The 21,111-nt window shown below is 35.3% G+C and overlaps 1 protein-coding gene across 2 annotated transcripts; it reads right to left on the reverse strand.

Annotated features, from left to right (window-relative positions):
* Positions 1-874: 874 nt before the first annotated feature.
* LOC117117939 lies at positions 875-20,198 on the reverse strand. 2 transcript variants are annotated; one of them, XM_033262422.1, is made up of 8 exons: positions 20,111-20,198; positions 10,770-10,858; positions 10,324-10,424; positions 8,610-9,241; positions 7,682-7,747; positions 6,092-6,181; positions 3,137-3,226; positions 875-1,904 (listed from the first exon to the last, which is right to left on the reverse strand). In XM_033262422.1, exons 4-8 carry the CDS (start codon positions 9,181-9,183, stop codon positions 904-906), a joined length of 1,821 nt encoding a protein of 606 aa, XP_033118313.1. In that variant the 5' UTR covers positions 9,184-9,241; positions 10,324-10,424; positions 10,770-10,858; positions 20,111-20,198; the 3' UTR covers positions 875-903. The 2 variants fall into 2 exon arrangements, with proteins under 2 accessions (XP_033118313.1, XP_033118314.1); XM_033262423.1 differs by lacking the exon at positions 10,770-10,858 and having other exon boundaries at positions 20,111-20,185.
* Between the last annotated feature and the right edge of the window lie 913 nt (positions 20,199-21,111).

Genomic DNA, 21,111 nt, shown 5'->3' on the forward strand with positions numbered 1-21,111 from the left:
TTCATTTTTATTAATACAACTCTAGTTGATATAATTATCTTATGATACTAATATTTCATTAATTACATTGCACTCTCCAATTTGAGACACCTCAAATTCAGGACCATTTTTTAAGAGAACCAAATTTGGACTTGTGATTTTTGGTGTCAACACAAGCCGCACAGGTCAGGGATAACTCCAAAATCAGCCATAGGAATGTACAAACTACTCTGTATACATGCTGTCAAAATTATTACTGTACTCTTACTGTGATAAGGGAATGCCACATAATTTCATACCACTTTAGTTAAATTTTATTAAATTCATATTGGCCCATGATTAATATCGGTAGAATTTGATTGAGCCTGGGAAGACCACAGCAAGACAACCTTTAAATGCTGAAATTCCATAAGAGCTGTCACAATTACAAGCAAATTCCTTAATAAATTCCAAATTTTTGTCAAACATTTTAACCCCAATATTCATTCCTAGGAAAACATTACATTGTTCGTCAATACAAACTGCAGAATCACATTTTAGGGAATTTACTAATGTTTTTGAATTCATATCAACTATTACAACATAGCAAATATTCTTCTGATTTGAGCGTTTTTGGTCTGATGATGATGTTACTGTCCTTTTATTATTACAGATGAACAGCTGTAGGTCTTTGTTAACATCAAGAAACCAAGGTGTAATTGTTCTTGGATTTGGAGTAGGAAGATTTACTATAGTGTCTATAAGCAATTGGTTCTCATAGTGATGTACACATTCACTTTTATTATCTGACACAAATACATGCACAGCACCTTGTTTGCATGTTGCAGCAATTCCTTGGGGGCTACCATCTTTAAAATTATCTTTGCCAAATTGGTCCTTTACATTAAATTTATGATCAAGAACAACTATTTCCCTTTCTGTAGTTTATGTTAGAAAAACATGACCATCATCAATGGAACACAAATTTGCAATCTTTTTATCCTCCCCAACTGAAAATAAACGGAGACCATTTAAGTCAAATGAAAAGATTGTATCTGTGAAGTTGCAAGCAAGAAGGTACTTCCCATTTGACGTAAAGCACACATCAAAAATAGGTCCACCTCTAAATTCCTTAGTATTCAGAGGAATAATTTTCTTCAATCCTTCATCAGATAAAATCTTTAAATTGATGGGTTTGGGAACCATTTCACCACACACAAATACAGAGAGTTTCCACAATCCTGTATTTGTAAACTTAAGTTCAAATGTAGGAAATTTTTGACCTGGGATTTTAGAAAATTCATAATTTGAATTGGATTTTAAATTTTCAAGGTCTTCTTGCAATTGAGCACAAACTTTTACAGGAGCACTCTCATGTTCTTCACTAACAGGTTTGTCTTGTGAATCTTTTAATACTACTTCTAATCTTATGGTTTCATTAATATTAAAGCATCTATTGTTTAGATCATGAAAATTCACAGAACATTTATCAGGATCTACAGGTTTATAATCAACATAATACTTGCATACATTGTCTTTAAATTTGCTTGAATCCTTTGAAATGTTTTTGTTGTTTATGTTAAAGTAGCCATGAACCTCTGGATACACTTCACAAAGACTTTTATCAACCTTCTCCAAGTTTAAGGAGTTACATGAAGGGAGTTGGTGCTCCAATGCATTTCTCATTTCTTCAATCTGTTGTGAATACACTTTCAAGCTTATGCCTATCTGGTCAAGCTTTTTGAGTTTATTACCTTTCATGTTTTCAAGATCATCAATTTGTGTACTTACACAAAGATCAATCTTATTTTTTAACTGTTCTCCAGTCTCCTTAATCATTCTGCAGCATTCTTCCGCTGATGACCTTATTTTCTTTTCCATTGCCTCAACTCTTTGTTGTCTTTTCTTTACTTCTATTGTCAGATTATTGATTTCAAGCGACCTCCCTGAAGAGGAATAATATGTACGCAAACAAAAAATATTATCAATGATATTGTTCTGTTGAAATTACATTTTGAGTACATTTTGTCTGATTTAACCTGATATATATCTATTTTTTCATGATATCAGGATGGCTCTTTACTCTCTGCTTGAAATCAACTATAAGGCCCCCCCCCCCCAAAAAAAAAAAAAATTGTGTTGGCCACGTTATGAGAAAATCCAAAAAATGAGTAGGTCGGTAGAAAAAAATTTTTTTTTTTTTACAACCAAATAAGTGTTTATGCCTAAAAAGTAGAAAATACACAAATAATACAACAATTCTGGATTCACCATCCAATTCTGGATACCATCTAGCAAAATAGGCTAGCCTCAGCCCTTTAAACTCGTCAAGGGTATTCCAACCTTATTTGCTTATAAAAAAAATATTGTTTGTTGTCAAAAAAAAAAAAAAAAACTAAAATGCCGACCATTAATTTCGTAAAATTTGGGTTGGGCGGGCGTGACCGACACAACAATTCTTTTTTTTTTTGGCCTAATGGAACAACTGTAATGCTGAAGAAGATATTATGCGAGAGTCACTTGTGCATGCATAAATTTATTCTAGAAATTGATAGCAGAGCAAAAATATAATATGTACCCTAAGGCTAAAAAAATCGTAAATGACATACACAAAGTTAATTGGGTGGAAGTGAGAAGCACATAATCTACAGGTATTTCATCTCCTATACATGTATGGTGGGTAGTGAGTAATGTAGAACTTTCTGAATTTAACATTAACATTTGTTTATTAAATACTTATAACCTTTGCTAGAATACGGAACATATGCAGTGGACCTGGATGTAACAGTGTTTTAAAATTACAATATTCAGGCCATAAGCCAGCATTTACTAAAGTGGGGTTGTGGACATCCTATGGTTCAGAAGGCCAAGGTTCTGAAATATTAATTATGCCAATGATCAATTAGCATATTCTCACATGTACCAAAAACCATAGACTCTGTCTTCTTATTACCATCTTGCATTCTGCCAAGTTTGAAACCAATCAGCTTTACCAAACTTTAGTTATCACGGTAACAAACGAACGATCTCGGTGTCATATCTCTAGATAATAACACCCGGGACAAGTTTGTAGATTGAATTTATTTGAAGGTCTGATGATCATGCAAAGGTTGCAAAGCAGCAATGAAAACAACATAAAAACACAGGTAAAAACAACATGAGAAGGCTAATCACTTACTTTTTCCTTTAGCATGTATTGGTTTTGTGCTTTCAGGTTCTGAATGCATCTGTTCAGTTGTTTTAGTTTGAGATGAGGAGTTCCTTTCCACTAAAATATTAGATTGAGTTAAATAAAAAATAAAAAAAGTTATTTGGACTAATAATTCAAAATTATTTAAAAATTACATATAACATGTGATGTGATAAATAACAAAATAAACTTCAAATATATAGAGGCCATGATTTTCAACATTTCAATAGTTATTGACTCATGCATAGAAGTAGTTTTATATATATATTTTTTAATTAATTTTTTATTAATCATTCTCTCACTCCTCGGTGATAACACATGCAATGTACAATAAATGTAGAAGCGTGGTTCATTGTAAATCACCCACGATTTCCTAGAAGATCCCCCTATTTTATTGTTGCCAATGTTTATCTCCCTTCCGGCTATGAATCTGTACATGGTAACACAGTTTTGAATCACTTGTATAATGGAGTTGACGTTGTTCGCACCTCGTACTCACAAGCCGGTATATTAATATGTGGAGATCTGAACAAACTAAACATTAATGGCCTATGCTCGGGAAATAAACTTAAGCAAATTGCATAATATGTCATTACGAAAAAAAAAACAATATAGTGAATACAAATGTACTAAATCCCGATACAAAAATAGCCCGATACCTTACATGGCACGAATTCTCAATTCATTGTGAGGTCCTGTGAGGGATGAACCCCCCAGTCTGAATAATCTGGATATTATATATAGCTCAGGAGTAAAGTGTGATGTAAAATTGTTTTTTACTCTTTGTATTTTTAGTGTTTTTTGACTGTGTCATATTTTTATATACTGTACATTTATTAGTCTTATCACAAATTTTATAGATTTTATTGTAATTACCCAATCTACAATTCAGCTGAATGCTGCCAAAGATTGTGTTTTCGATGTTTTTTATCTCAATAAAATATACCCAAATAATAATAATAATAATGTGGCGCAGCATGTAAAGGCCAACTCAGACAGTGTCGTACGAAGCAGCCCGATGCGAGTTGTTGTCGAGGCGGGTCCGAGTCAGTACAGTAAAGATTGTGGCGGGGGTTATGTGGCTTTATGAGACACGGGGCCTTTTTTGCGTCCTCCCGACTTTCATAATGGGATTTTATGCTCGTTTTTAATCATGCTTTTCATTGTATTCTACATGTTTTTAATGACAAAATGAATGATACGATATCTGTGGCGGATACAGGAATTTGAAAAAGAGGGTGCCTGGAGGGACTCGCACAGATGGAGCGTTTGTACCATATTAGCCCCAACAGCGTTGGGGCTGATGTCAAATTTATGATTATGCCACCTCTAAATGGCCGGAATTGGCACTCAGACATTTTTTTCCCACAAATATAGGGGACCCTGGCAGTTTCCCCCACTTTAATCAGTCACTGGATATAATATATGTCCTACAGTCGAGGTCAGACACGTTATGCTGTTATGTATCATTTGGGTCAGGGTGCTAGATCAAAGACCCTATAGTTTAGAGCTCCTAGGGGTCAACTATAAGGCCCAAAAAAAAAAAATTGTGTTGGCCACCTTATGAGAAAATCCAAAAAAATGAGTAGGTCGGTAGAAATTTTTTTTTTTTTTTACAACCAAAAAGTGTTAATGCCTAAAAAGTAGAAAATACACAAATAATACAACAATTCTGGATTCACCATCCAATTCTGGATACCATCCAGCAAAATAGGCTAGCATCAGCCCTTTAAACTCGTCAAGGGTATTCCAACCTTATTTGCTTATAAAAAAAATATTGTTTGTTGTCAAAAAAAAAAAAAAAACCCAAACTAAAATGCCGACCATTAATTTCGTAAAATTTGGGTCGGGCGGGCGTGACCGACAAAATAATTTTTTTTTTTGGCCTAATGGAACAACTGTAATGTAGGAAGATATTATGCGAGAGTCACTTGTGCATGCATAAATTTATTCTAGAAATTGATAGCAGAGCGAAAATATAATATGTACCCTAAGGCTAAAAAAATCGTAAATGACATACACAAAGTTAATTGGGTGGAAGTGAGAAGCACATAATCTACAGGTATTTCATCTCCTATACATGTATGGTTTCAAAAATATTGTTCAATGTTATATGATAAAGTATTCTGTGGTCATCTCAACATTAATGAAACAGTGTTTGCATTTAGATCACTACCAAAATATACCTACTGTATATATCTACTCTTGAATAACTATACCCTCAAATATCTCAATCATCAACCTCAGAAGTCACAAACTAGTACTGGATTCTTCCATTTATTCAGGCATTAATTGTAGAACTGGGTAGTGAGTAATGTAGAACTTTCTGAATTTAACATTAACATTTGTTTATTAAATACTTATAGCCTTTGCTAGAATACGGAACATATGCAGTGGACCTGGATGTAACAGTGTTTTAAAATTACAATATTCAGGCCATAAGCCAGCATTTACTAAAGTGGGGTTGTGGACATCCTATGGTTCAGAGGGCCAAGGTTCTGAAATATTAATTATGCCAATGATCAATTAGCATATTCTCACATGTACCAAAAACCACAGACTCTGTCTTCTTATTATCTTGCATTCTGCCAAGTTTGAAACCAATCAGACTTACCAAACTTTAATTATTGTGGTAACTAGCATAAATAACCTGATATAGTGAAATATCAATTATGTGAGTAATTAGCACATTCAAACAGGTACCCTCTGTCTTTTTATTACCATCTTGCATTCTGCCAAGTTTGAAACCAATCAGCTTTACCAAACTTTAGTTATCACGGTAACAAACAACACGATCTCGGTGTCATATCACTAGATAATAACACCCGGGACAAGTTTGTAGATTGAATATATTTGAACGTCTGATGATCATGCAAAGTTGCAAAGCAGCAATGACAACATAAAAACACAGGTAAAAACAACACGAGAAGGCTAATCACTTACTTTTTTCTTTAGCATGTATTGGTTTTGTGCTTTCAGGTTCTGAATGCATCTGTTCAGATGTTTTAGTTTGAGATGAGGAGTTCCTTTCCACTAAAATATTAGATTGAGTTAAATAAAAAAATAAAAAGTTATTTGGACTAATAATTCAAAATTATTTAAAAATTACATATAACATGTGATGTGATAAATAACAAAATAAACTTCAAATATATAGAGGCCATGATTTTCAACATTTCAATAGTTATTGACTCATGCATAGAAGTAGTTTTATATATATTTTTTTTAATTAATTTTTTATTAATCATTCTCTCACTCCTCGGTGATAACACATGCAATGTGGCGCAGCATGTAAAGGCCAACTCAGACAGTGTTGTACGAAGCAGCCCGATGCGACTTGTTGTCGAGGCGGGTCCGAGTCAGTACAGTAAAGATTGTGGCGGGGGTTCTGTGGCTTTATGAGACACGGGGCCTTTTTTGCGTCCTCCCGACTTTCATAATGGGATTTTATGCTCGTTTTTAATCATGCTTTTCATTGTACTCTACATTTTTTTAATGACAAAATGAATGATACGATATCTGTGGCGGATACAGGAATTTGAAAAAGAGGGTGCCTGGAGGGACTCGCACAGATGGAGCGTTTGTACCATTTTAGCCCCAACATCGTTGGGGCTGATGTCAAATTTATGATTATGCCACCTCTAAATGGCCGGAATTGGCACTCAGACATTTTTTTCCCACAAATATAGGGAGACCCTGGCAGTTTCCCCCACTTTAATCAGTCACTGGATATAATATATGTCTTACAGTCGAGGTCAGACACGTTATGCTGTTATGTATCTTTTGGGTCAGGGTGCTAGATCAAAGACCCTATGGTTTAGAGCCCCTAGGGGTCAGGGGCCCAGCAGACCGTTGCACAAGAGCAAATAGGCGTTACACTACTGGTGTGAGTTAAAAGCAGACACAATTGTTTGCATCGGGGCATTCGCGACGTACTATAATAATAAACATGTCCAATATTTCTCACGACGGCTTAAGACTGTCTCCAACAATGAATTGCTTCGGGCTGCATCGTACAAAGCTGTCTGATTTGGCCTTTAGGAGTGGTCGAAGGGTCCAAGATCAATGCTCATCACACTGCTTGTGTCTTAATTGGGCACTAGACTCTTTATCTGCAATTGTCTCTCTTCAGCCAGGAGTAAAAATGGGTATCTGGTTGGTGGTCTGATTTGGAATGAAATAAGTAGTGCTGATTACATGCATTAAACTAGGAATACTCCCTCGGGGGCGGAGGAGGTTGCATGTTGTGCATGATTGATTCTGTATCCAATGACCAGGAAAAAAGCGCCTTGAACTTTTTGATATGTGCGCTATATAAATCCTATGAAATAATATTAATATGAACTATATAAATTTAGTATTATTCTTATCTTGAAAAAATCATAAAGCATGAGAGTGAAAAAAAATGTGGAGTATGCAAATGAGGAGATGAAATTCTCCTGGTTTCAATACAAATTTATCTAATAATTAGAGTGGTTTATACAGTGGTAACATAAAAATTAACATTACTAAATCTCAATTAAATTTACTTACTTCTTTCTGCATTTATTGGTTTTCTGCTTTCAGATGCATGACTTTGAGATGAAAAGTTCCTTTCAACTAAAATATTACATTGAGATAATGTAAAAAAAAAATATAAAATTGTACAAACAATTCAAAATTATTCTATATTGATAGAGTACAGGTACTGTACAGTACAAGAACAATGATAGTTTAATAGGTGTTTGTGTTAGGAAACTTAATAGGAAAGATGTTTTGCCCTACCTGACGTATTCTCGTACCGTGTATCCAGTATGTTCCCAAATATTTCCAAAAAAATCTTGCAGGTGATCATCTTGTGTTATAACAACTAGAGCTTGTGCTTACTGACTAGTGTACCCCATCCTGGGTACATATTTTTGCCAGTATTTGGGAATGTACTGAGTCACAGTATGATAATCATGTAGAGCAAAGCAACATTCCTAATACTGTAATTAAAGAACATAGAATAAACCTAGACTCCAAATATAAGAGAGGACATGATCCATAGTTTGGTGTAATTTAGTTCAATGAAGCTGGTATACTTAGTCTCTAAAGTGGGGGTTCTTAACTGGTGTACCGCGGGCCGCATATGTCCCACGGGCTGCATATGTCCCACGGGTATATGTAGTGGCCCATTAGAACAAGCCTAAAAATAATTATAAGTCAGTTGTGACGCCATCATTTTTATTCCCACATAATTTTGCTATCCCCGAGCAGACACTACTTCCTTAAAAAAGGCCTTCAGCCCTTTTGTCAGGAAATAACTGCTCCTTCAACCTCTATAAATGTTTTTAAAAGGGTCCTCAGAACTTAACAATGATTCTTAGGTGTCATAGTACCACTGTGGGAAGTTTAATGCTTTCTTCCAAAAGTGCACGATTATTCTTTTTAGCCGCTCTACTATTATATTGTAGAAAACACTGCTCTAAAGCTCACTAACCATATTGTTGAATTGTCCATCCTGCCTGCGGACTACCAGCAACCGTAAGTTTTTTTTTAAACTTTAACAAAGATGTTTCTTCTGCACTGTTCACTTTTCTTTTATCCTCAAGGTATATCAGTGTCATCCAAATGCTGGTGATATCATCTGGAACAGTATACATCATTGATAACGAATCAAGTTTGCCCGTAAACTGCTTCCCAATTTTAATCATAGTCCGACGAAAGTCAGAGAAATGGGTTGAATTTTTTTCGACATTATAAGCATGATCATGTCCATTTCCTCTACCATCAACCAATGTTCTCCTAAATTCGGTCCACAATTTCCTTTTTCCCATCAACAATAAAATCTCATAAACTATAGAAACATCTTTGATAGTTATTTCTTCACGTTCTTGGAGCTCTGTGAAATATTCGAGGGCGCTGGTTTTAACTATATTAAAAATGTCCAGAAGAATTAACCTTAGAATACACATATCACTTGATCCAATATTGTTAGCCAAAGTGCAGAGAGCCATCTGCAGTTGCTCATTGTCATTCATGAGTTTTCCAATTTTTGATTGATCCTGATTCATTGCTGCTTTTCAGCTCTTCTAGATTGGTGCCGAGCAAATTGTGTCAGGTACGGTATTGCTATTTTAAGAAAATTGGAAATAAGTACTGTATTTGCAATGGCTTAACATTAAATTATAGGATTGTTTTACTGTTGTATGTCGGTAATGATTGGGGGACTGTCAATGGCATATATGCAGTAGTACAGTACAGTACTGTAGGTACAAACGGTGCAGCCAGTGGACTGGGGCTTGGGGTTACTGGGGCCACTTGATCATAGGCCTAAAAATGTAAAAACACACAAATTTCCTACTTAATATTTAAAAATAAAAAATAATCGTCCAAGTAATATTTATGTTTTAGAGAAAATTAATTGCTCTTCACTCAGTAGTGTATTTTTTGCGTCCCAAATTTGGTTTTTATTACCTCCGCCAAAGGAGGTTATGTATTCATCTTTTGTCAGGCTGTCTTTTTGTCTGTTGGCAAGATTATGTAAAGACCAATGAATGGATCATCATAAAATTTAGTGGAATGGTACATAATAATAAAAAATAGACACTCTTCAATTTTTAGAAGTTCAACTTTGGACAAGGTCAAGGTCATGGAAATTAGATTTCTTTTACCCTCAAGCATAAAAGAAACTAATGGAATCACCCCTTGTATTCAGGCAGCACTAAATAAAATAATATGCCTGAGTACAAAGGGGGAAATTCCAAGATGCAGCACACAAGAAAATAATGTACCTGAATATGACAGGTGTTTCCATTATTTCCTTGAGGGCATGTTGCAGTCTAAATGCAGGTCAGACATACTGTGTCAAAACATAATAATAAAAGAAAAACGGAGGTGTTGTGGTTATTTGCCCCAGTATGTCCTCAAATACAAGACAGCTACGAACATTTAAGCTAAGTATTACTACAGTACTACTAGTATAGGGACATTATTATGCTTAACCAATTTTGTATGACATGGAAGCTTGTCTCACCTAGTACAGTAGGTGTTATTGTACAAATTACAATGGCACAGCCCTCAAAGCTGCTTATAATTGAGAATCTTTCTTGGTATCAACTTTTGATGGACTTCTCTAGTAATGCATCTTAATATTCTGAATACAATATTTATAACAGTTGAATGAAAAGAATGCAATTGACAAAAAAATTTACCTGAGGTGACGAAGTGATAGTATTGTCTATCAAGAACGTCAGGGCCCAAAAAATAGGCCTTAATACTTTAGCTATTGTGAATAAATCTGCTGAGTGCTAGGCTAGAAAGATAAATAAATTAGTACATAAGAAATAAGATAATTAATTTAAGAATTAATAGTCTGCACAACTTTAAAGAATAATTGAGCAACTTTTCATTGTAGGAATAAATACAGTAGATGAATTTTCTAAAAAATGTAAAGTACCAGCAAATTTTGATTCCTAAAATACATTTTAGTTTAATTTACTCCTAGTTTAAGTTTATTATTTTCCTCTTATATTTGGATGCACTGTTGGGTATTGTCCAACGTGTGCCACTGTTACGAAAGTGATATCCATTAAATTGAATTGAATTGAAAAAAAAGGCTTGAAAAAGCTAAAAATAGGGGCTTTGCCCTGGGACACACCACACAGCCCTCGATTGCTTTACATCAGTGAGTCAGTCATGAGTCTTGTACTTTGGCCAGTCAACATAGTACATAATAGCTTTTATGCACTGAAAACAAAATAAAAACAGAATCTGCTGTTACTACCAACAAAACCATGCACCCTAGTAACATCTCATTCTGTCAGTGAACTACAAAATTCTCTAAACTAGAATTTATACAGACAGTAACTGCTGTTACCTATGAGGCGCCAAGTGTAAATTTATTATTTAACACAATTATTTATATATAATTCATTATTTAACATATAATTGAATAGATCACCCATTATTTATATATAATGCATTTACGATACGTCTAAAAGATACTGTATGTAAATAATTGCGTTAACATTTTCATTATTTATATATATATAATATAATAATATAATATTATATATAATTAGTTTACTGATTTAATTATGTATAAATAATGAAAGGGTAACCAAACATTATATATAATAAGGTTACTGGTTTCATTATAAATAATTAAGGAAAGGGTAACACATCATTATATATAAATAATGAAAAGTAATTTACTCAGCATTTTTGCCAAACTATGTGTACTGAATGGATGAATGGATTGATTGTAAGATTGTAAACAACGACAATTCATTGCGGTTAACCATCATGAAAGGCAGACGTGTGAAGTGCTTTCTGATTCGCGTTCTATCTTTATTTGTATGTATTCAGATGTAGATGAAAATAGCGATGATAAACTATTATGATTAACATGTTGAATATTTTAATGCTGATACCGCTATAAGAAATGGGCATAGACCTCTCACGATTTGTTGTTTTTAAGATATTAAGTCAAATGTATGATCATATATAGCTCTGGTATACTAATAGAAAAAACATGGGTGGGGAAATGTCCAACTGACCAATTGAAGGCCACGCAAATTAGACTTTAAGACCCTATAATCTGAACAATAGCCCTAGTCACGGTATAAACAATCAGGAGGATTAGTTTGCTCAGATCGTTAATGTTACTGAGCGCAATATCCTTTGTAGTTTACCGCTGATGAGATGAGCTTTATCCAAAGTTTATCATTGACGGTTATTCCTCATGGGAAAATATATATGATTGTAATAAATTGTCCGCATAAAGAGAGAAATACCAAATATATTCCATAAAGTTATACACACATAATATAGGCTTGTGATTATACTATATAAATAACTATTATTATCATAAATGTGTTGTTTTTTAATTGTAAAAGCACAGACTATATCTTCTTATTTTAGAATAAGAATACGGTACTTAAAAATAAAATATAAAAATAAACAAAACACTGCAGTATTTCTCTCTTTTTTAGCGGATTTATAACGATGTTTATTTCTGCAATTTTATCCTGGTGGTAAGAAAGCGCATGGACGATTGTTTGAAATACAGTAAAGTAATAATTGTATATTAAACTGGAAAGTAAACTTATTCAAGAAAAAATCCTGCTACAGTAGGCATACTAGTACAAATCTGTGCAAAAAACCCACCAAAATAAATATTCGACTTTCCCAAAGGTGGCAAAAGGCCGGGTGGCAACGGGCCTAGGGTGGCAACAGGCCTGGCGGCAATGGGCCTGGCGGCAACGGGCCGGGTGGCAAAAGGCCTTGGTGGCAACGGGCCCAGGGTGGCAAAAGGCAGGGTGGCTAAATGCCGTGTGGTAAAGGCCGGGTGGCAACGGGCCTGGGGTGGCAAAAGGCTGGGTGGCAACGGGCCAGGAGGCAAAAGGCCGGGTGGCAAAAGGCCGGATGGCAATCGGCTAGGGTGGCAACGGGCCGGAACCCGGAGGAAATACATAGAATAGGCCCAAGGCCAAAATTAATCATTGACATTAGATAGATGGATATTATAAGTGGAGGAAAGATTAGTATCATTGGCATTATTCGCACACTAGAGAGATAGGCCTCAGAATAGTCCTCTGATACATGTACATTTTTTATACCTTATTGCTATATAAGGTTTATATACCTATATCCGCCATCTTTGTTCATCTTCAAAAAATCTTTTGACAGTTCCATCTCCTCGAAACAAAACCAAAACATATGGTCAACGTGCTTTTTCTGTTCAAGCTCCTTCTCTGTGGAATTCTCTTCCTTTTTCTGTTCGTAATTCGCCTAATTTATATTCTTTTAAGAACTTAAAATTTCACCTTTTTGAGAAATGTTACTGAGTTTGTTTTCTCCTGCACCTTTGATAAATTTTTGAATTGGCACTATATAAGTGTTTATTATTATAAGGTACATAGAAAAAATTATTAGATTATCACTCTTTTTTTTTTTTTTATGGGGGGTGGGTACGGCTTGATTTATTTTTTTAATCGAACAATAGATTATTTCGCTTTTGTTTTTATCGATGAGGGAGGGACTGTTTATATTTGGTCTCTAATAGTAAATATTGTATAAAAATTGGTTTAATTTTATAGTTTTTTAAAGAAAATATATTTAAAGTCACAAAATTGCATTGTTATTTTTATGCTGTTAAAATAATTGATGCGGCAAAAAAACATTTCCCGAAGTTTTGACGCGGATGGGAGTGATAATCTAATAAATTTTTCTATTTGCCCTAAGGTGAGACTTTTTTTTCTTCCTGTTTTGGGTAGGCCTGCTTATTTATTAAAAGATTTTTGGTGGAGGATGGAAAAAAAAATAAAAATAAAATTTGTTTTCTTATTTAGCAAATAGTTTTGCCAAAATCATCCAGACAGAGGAGAAAATAAAATTAAAATATTATTGAATGTCAAATAGGATGGTTAAATAAATGCTTCAAATTTATATAATAATTTATAAATATATACATATCTTATCTTTGGAGATTTCAAGACAGCGGATGATGTAATAAAAATAAAGAACAAATTTTTTTTTTCCTGAAATATTTCGTGGCAGCAGGTGCGCTAATTGGCCAAAAATGAAAATTTTTTATTTGAAATCATCAATATTTGCAGTCGGCGGGTTCGCTAAACAAGGTATAAAAAAAGTCTCGCCTAATGACAAATTAATTGTTCAGTATTCAGTATCATACCAGCAGACGGTGTAGGAAAGTTCTTTTTTTATTTTTTGGTAAAGCCTGTCCTCGTCTACCAAAAAAAGCTTACCAAAATAAACTTTGCCCATCAAAACAGTAGGTCTACCGTAGGTCCGTGTAACATGAGCGGTGGATATGATCTGGCCGGTCAGGTGGTTGCCTGACTAACAATAGACCCCTTTATTTACCTTGGCCTGGCCAAAATGCTGGTGGCGCACTACCCTGGTAGGCACAAAATTCAGCTAGAATAGCAAAAATGCTGACTGAAAATCAGTAGGCTATACTGTTTATTTTTATTTTTGTTGTGGCAAAAATATGAAAGCTACATAAATGAAACTGACAGCATAGGCCCTCAGATAAATATATTAGGAATAAAAAAAATATATATATATATTAGGAATCAAAAAAAAAAAAAAAAAAAAAAAAATAGAAATCTAAGGAATTATATTTTTTCTATTTTATTCAATTTTTAAAGTCATTTTCGTCTTATCTCTTCAGATGCTGACAAGTGCAAGCGCGCTAGGCCAAATCAGTGACAGTCAAATACTGTAATTATGTACCGTAAATCATAATAAGCGCTGCTCTTGAATAAACACCGCTCTCGAATAAATGTTGCACTAAAACATGATTATTTTCACTAAAGTGCCGCTTACGAATAAGTGCAGCTGCACTTATTCCAGATTATTCTATTTGGCCTGTGTGTCATGTAAGGATACACTTAGAGAAACAGTGTCATAAATACAATGTGTACTGTACAGTGTTATAAATAAATAACTATGAAGGATCTACAGTAACAAGCATATCTTACGATGATCTAGTAGTAGAGCGGCTAAGGTGAATAATCGTACACTTCTGGAAAAAAGGATGAAACTTTCCACAGTTGTTCTATAATACCAAAGGATCATAAAAAAAATAGACCCCCTAGTGGCCGCCATCTTGAAATCCAAAATGGCTGCCAAAATATATCATTTTAGCCAATATCTTCATATCTAGAGCACCTATAACTGTAATTCCAAGGCCTTTACCCATGTTTTCAATATCAGTAAGTATCATGCAATCATCAAAAATTGTGTCAGATGGCCGCTATATTGGATTTCAAGATGGCCGCCAAAAATATTTGTCTTGCCAATATCGTAATATCTATTGCATCTATCACTATGAATCAAAGACTTGCCCATGTTTTCAATATCAGGGAGCATTATGCAATCATCAGAAATTGTGTCAGATGGCTGCCATATTGGATTTCAAAATGGCTGCCAAAAATATTTGATTTTTGCCAATATCTTTATATCAATAGCACCCGGCCATCACCTTGAATCAAAGATCTTTACCCATGTTTTCAATATCAGAGATCATCATGCAGTTTTCAGATATTATGTCATATAGCCGCCATATTAGATTTCAAGATGGCCTACAAAATATTTGATTTTTGCCAATATCTGCACTGTGCTTCAAAAATCATTAAATCAAACATTCTTATTTACTTTAAAATGGTCATATCTAAAATCTTTTATCGCAAGTAATAAGCTACTTTATAGAGATATCAATCAACAGTATTGCAGTTACAGGTAAAAGGGAGAAACGAAACAAAAAATGACCAACAAAATCCGATGAATGCTTACTCCCTCAGTAAATGGGCCCTCCCCCTCTGAATGAAATAATAGCTGATGCGTGATTAGGCTCTGTGCAAAGTTGTATACCTACAGTAAGCAAAAATTAGGCATGTGTCAGATGTTTGCTATATATAAGCTTATTTCATAATTGTGTATATTTTTTTTAATACTTTTTATGTTCATTCCACAAGAAATAAACAAAGCTTAGTAAAATCAAGTAGAAAATAAGCCTGAAAATAAATTAGGTGTGGAGCATTATGACATTTATTTGATAAATGTATAGGTGGGGGCAGACTGATATTCGAGGTCTAAATGTATAGTCTAATACCAAATATGTTCATTACCATAACAAAAAAACAAAACAAATTTCATATCAACTTTGCTGAAGAAGGGGAGAGAGAACTACTCCCACCCGCATTAAAATCTTATAAACCATCCTTCAAAATTGTCACAATAATATCATATTCACACCCATCATTTTTTCTTATATCAAACTATATGTACTGTAGAAAGGGCAAAGAACACGGCCAAGAAAAATGTCCAACAGTTTAAACTTGTAAAGCCTGGTGATCCAGTGGAGAGGGCACCACTAGATTGGACTATGTGTATTCTTTGTCAAAAGAAAACCTCTGAATTCCTTGTACAACCATGGAAAGGTAGAGGACGAGGAAGTGGAGGCTCTGCCTGGACAAGTTATTATTCATTTGCCGTGAACATTGGCAAATTTAATGAACTTGGCAAAATACCTTTAAACGTATGTCCTGACAAATTTGATGATGGGTCAGGAATAGAGGAAACCTTACTTAGAAATAGGGCGTAATGGCACAAGACATGCAAAAATCAATTTAGTGACTACAAGCTACAGCGTTCAGTAAAACGGCCACATGAACCTGAAATTAATGAAGGTAAAGCCAGCACCCCAGTTACAACTCGACGGTCAAGCATTCAAACAAATGATGTCCATGCCAAGAATGAACATTTGTGCTTTTTCTGTGGTGAAGTAGCTGGCAGTGCTGGACTCCATGTAGTTTCTACAATGGGAATAGATATGTCAGTTCGACTATGTGCAACTAAACTTAAAGACTATGTGCAACTAAACTCTACACACAGAAATGGCTGCCCTAAAAGTAATTGGAGACCTCATAGATGGGAGTGGATGGTCCAATGCAATTTCCCAGGCTAATATACTGTAGCAACCGATGGTACAGCTGATAGTTTCATAGATGCGTCACACAAGACAGACGAGAAGGGCACATTAGATAATCGCTGCCGCTTTACATATTTTGAAAAAACGAGCATACAACCACAGACTTTCTGCAGATGATATGCCCTCTGAAGATTCTTTTACAGAGTGGTGTGAAAGAATGCGTCTTAATCACCCAATGTTCTTATTTTGGAGCTTAGTACTGGACTTGGAGCTTATGGTTCTGGCTTTCGTGAGGGCTCTGCGAACATCTGATTTTGACTTGTACGTGGAGTGCTTAGCTAAACTGGCACCTTGGTTCTTCGCATTGGATCATGTTCACTATGCACGATGGCTTCCAGTGCACATACGAGACATGTCTACACTTTGTCAGAGATGCCCTAATGTTTACGATCATTTCATGCGGGGTAATTTAACTTCAAATAAAACAGGAAATACTTTCTCTACCATCGGACTTGATCAATGTAATAAACAAATGAATGCATATGTAAAAGGAGATGGTGGAGCTATTGGTCTGACAGAGGATCCTTGCGGTAGCTGGACCACAGTTGTCAGCAATATTTGTTGAATATGAAGACAAAGTAGACTCGCGTAGTGGTAAAAGTGACACACATCATGAGCAGAGTGATAGTACACAGAATTCTTTTGCAGAAGATGTGCGTGCACTTGTGTCAACAATTGAGGAAATGGGTAATCCTTTTCTAGATGAAAGTAAGGACTTACTCACCCTTGATTCTCAGGATATCATGCCAAAAAGTGTTGTCGATAGTATACAGAAAATACAGACACTGGGGAGAAGCAGTACATGTCATACATAGAGGAACGGTTTGTAAAAAGCGAGAAACCAATAAGTGCGACAATACGATGAAATTCACTTCCTCTGTTGAGCAGACCACATAAAGTAGTATCATCGAAAGATAAATTAAAGCTAAATGGACTTAAAAGTGACTGTGCACTGTTCGCTAGACTGTATGTTTCAAGCCAGTCAAGAGAAGGCAATCTTGAAGAATTCTTCAGACATGAAAACCAACAATATCCACCATCCATATCTGCAGCAGGAAAACTGAGGACAGGAAAGAAGTCTGATCTTGTTGGTTGTCTCGAATCCAAGATATGTTCAACTGGCTTGAATGCTCCATCCGTTGAAATGAAAGTATTTGATGGTGCAGCAGTGGTGCACTTACTATCAGTGGGTGAATCAAAGACATTTCAACAATATGCTCAGCAAATATTCATGCCATATATATCACTGCAGCTTGAGCAGATACAAAGAGTTGATCTTGTTTAAGACATTTACATAAAGGACAGTCTGAAACTTTAAACCAGAGAAAACAGAGGCACTGGTACTCGTAGACGAGTGTCTCCTAATGTAAGGCTTCCTGGAAACTGGAAAATTTTTCTAAGAAATGATGACAACAAAGAAGACCTTTTCCGTTTCTTAGCACATGAAAGTGTTTCTCGGGTGACAGAAGCAAAGGTCATTATATCTACATTAGGTGACGGTGTTGTCTGTTCGAAATTGGAACAAAATACAGAAAGACTACAACCATGCTCACATGAAGAGGCGGACACTAGAATATTTGTTCATGTTTTCGATGGGATGAAATGTGGCATAAAAAAGATGATGATTAGAACTGTGGACACAGATATAGTAGTATTAGCTGTGGCTAAAATGCATGTTCTAATCAACCTGGAAGAATTGTGGATTGCTTTTGGAACTGGCAAGAATTTTAAATATCTTCCAATTCATGAGATTTATCGTGCATTGGGTCCGCAGATGGCAAAGGGTTTGCCAATTTTTCATGCTTTCACAGGGTCAGATACAACTTCTTACTTTGCTAATTATGGCAAAAAGTCTGCTTGGCAGACCTGGCTTTCATCCTCCAGTTTCAGAAAGCTTTACCTTCCTTTCATCACCGTCTACACCAAATATTTCTAAGGATGTCATTCACAACCTAGTTAGGTTTGTTGTTTTGATGTACAAGTGACCTGACACATGTTGATACTGCACGAATGATACTGTTTTCTAAAATGTCTAGGAGCATATTGACAACATCCCACCGACAAAGACCTTTCTTGAAGAACACAAAAAAGAGCGGCTTACCAAGCAGGACACGTGTGGGGCCAAGCACTACAGCTCCAACCATTGCTTCCAGAACTAACAGACTGGGGTTGGGAAGCAATTGGAAATAGATTCAAACCTTGATGGACCACGTTTGCCTGTTGCCGAGAAAGCATGCCAAGAACTTATTTCAATTCATGCAAATGCAGCTAGTCTTGTAATGGAAATTGCAAGTGTTTCAAAACCAACTTAGAATGCACCCAGCTTTGCAAGTGTGACGGGAACTGCTATGAGGTTTAGGTATGCCTAAATGATGTGCAACTGGGCTAAAACATATGTGATTATATTAATTTATTAGAATAGCAACCGTTCTTAAATTTAATGTAACAGCTACTGTATTAACTTTAGATGGGGGTTACCTGAGTTCAAATTTTTGGTTACATATTTCTGTAGATATTAAGATATTGTAAAAAAATTCTAATATTTTTTGGCAGCCATCTTGAAATCCAATATGGCAGCCATCTGACACAATTTCTGATGATTGCATGATACTTCCTGATATTGAAAAAATGGGTAAAGGTCTTTGATTCATAATGATAGGTGATGTAGATATTAAGAAATGGGCAAAAATTTAATATTTTTGGCAGCCATCTTGAAATCCAATATGGCGGCCATCTGACACAATTGATAATGATACTCACTGATATTGAAAAAATGGGTAAATAGGCCTTCGAATCACAGTTGAAGTGCATATGAAAAGATATTGGCTAAAATGATATATTTTCGCAGCCATTTTGGATTTCAAGGCCACTAGGGGGTCTTATTTTTTGGGGTCTATTTTTTTTTTATGACCTTTTGGTATTGTAGAACAACTGTGAGAAGTTTCATGCTTTCTTCCAGAAGTGCACGATTCTTATCAAAAATCAACCTTAGCCGCTCTACTAGGCCCATATAGGGCCTATACAGTATGATGGGCATATCAAACTATGGAAATATCTGAGATGGGTTCTGGCCCGTTGCCACCCGTGCCCGTTGCCACCCGGCCTTTTGCCACCCTGCCCGCTGCCACCCGGCCTTTGTTTGCCACCCTAGGCCTAGGCCTAAGCCCGTTGCCACCCGGAGGCCTTTTGCCACCTGGCCTTTTGCGACCCGGGCCGTTTCCGCCAGGCCCGTTGCCACCCTATGCCCGTTGCCACCGAGTCCCGTTACCACCGGCCTTTTGCCATTTCCTCCATGTTCCATCCCTACCCTGGGTCCACACTGATCATTCAGAGCTAGGCCCCTAGGCTAGGAGGAGGCCTGGCCCCTAGGCTAGGCCTAGGCCCGAAATTTAAAAAAAGAAAAACCATCATTTCTTAATGATTTAGCGTCAGATCTGATAATTAGTGTACAGCAATAATGTAATCTGATTATAACTCACCTGAAAATAAAAATAAATCTTACAAGGAAGGGAGTTAATAAAATAATCATACACACAATAAACGCTCTCTCTTTTCGTCGTACCCGGCAAGTGAAAAATCCCCAAGATATTTTTAGAAATTATAAATAGCATATCTATTATCTCAAAGAGTAGGCCTATCTTTGATAACGAAAGCCCATTCGTGCCAAAAGAAGTATGCATTTAGCGCCACTAATTCGAAATTACGAATTAGTAAATCGAAATTACAAATTCGAAATTTCGAATTACTAATTCAAAATTTCAAATTACTAATTCGTTATTTCGAGTTTTCGTTATTTCGGATTACTAATTCGTAATTTCGATTACTATAATTTGTAATTTCGAATTAATTAATTTCGAATTAATAATTCGTAATTTCGAATTACTATAATTCGAAATTTCGAATTACTAATTCGTAATTTATTACTAATTCGTTATTTCGAATTACTAATTCGTTATTTCGAATTACTAGGCCCCTAATTCGTAATTTCGAATTACTAATTCGTATATTTCAAATTACTAATTCGTAATTTCAAATTCCTAATTCGTAATTTCAAATTACTAATTCATAATTTCGAATCACTAATTCGTAATTTTGAATTTATAATTCGTAATTTCGAATTTATAATTTGTAATTTCGAATTTATAATTCGTAATTTCGAACTTATAATTCGTAATTTCGAATTAATATTTCTTAATTTCGAAATTAATAATTCGTAATTTCGAATTACTAATTCGGATTTACGAATTATTAGCTCAGTTTGATGCAACTTGCTGAGGCAGATTCCGGTCGGGAGGGGCGCAGCTGTCGCCCCATTCCTTCCGCTATATAGGCCTATGATCCACAAAAAAAAAAAAGAGAAAGGAAAAAGAAAATAAATAAAAAGAAAGGAAGGAGGGAAAAACTATTGCTGAAAGTGCAACAGTTACGATAATTTATCCCCGTTAATCTGAGCGTTGGCGAATCTGGGAGGGGGTGGGAG

The sequence above is a fragment of the Anneissia japonica genome, unplaced genomic scaffold, assembly GCF_011630105.1.
Source record: "Anneissia japonica isolate Jap-2015-1 unplaced genomic scaffold, ASM1163010v1 scaffold3106_len312699_cov133, whole genome shotgun sequence".
Classification (NCBI taxonomy): Eukaryota; Metazoa; Echinodermata; class Crinoidea; order Comatulida; family Comatulidae; genus Anneissia; species Anneissia japonica.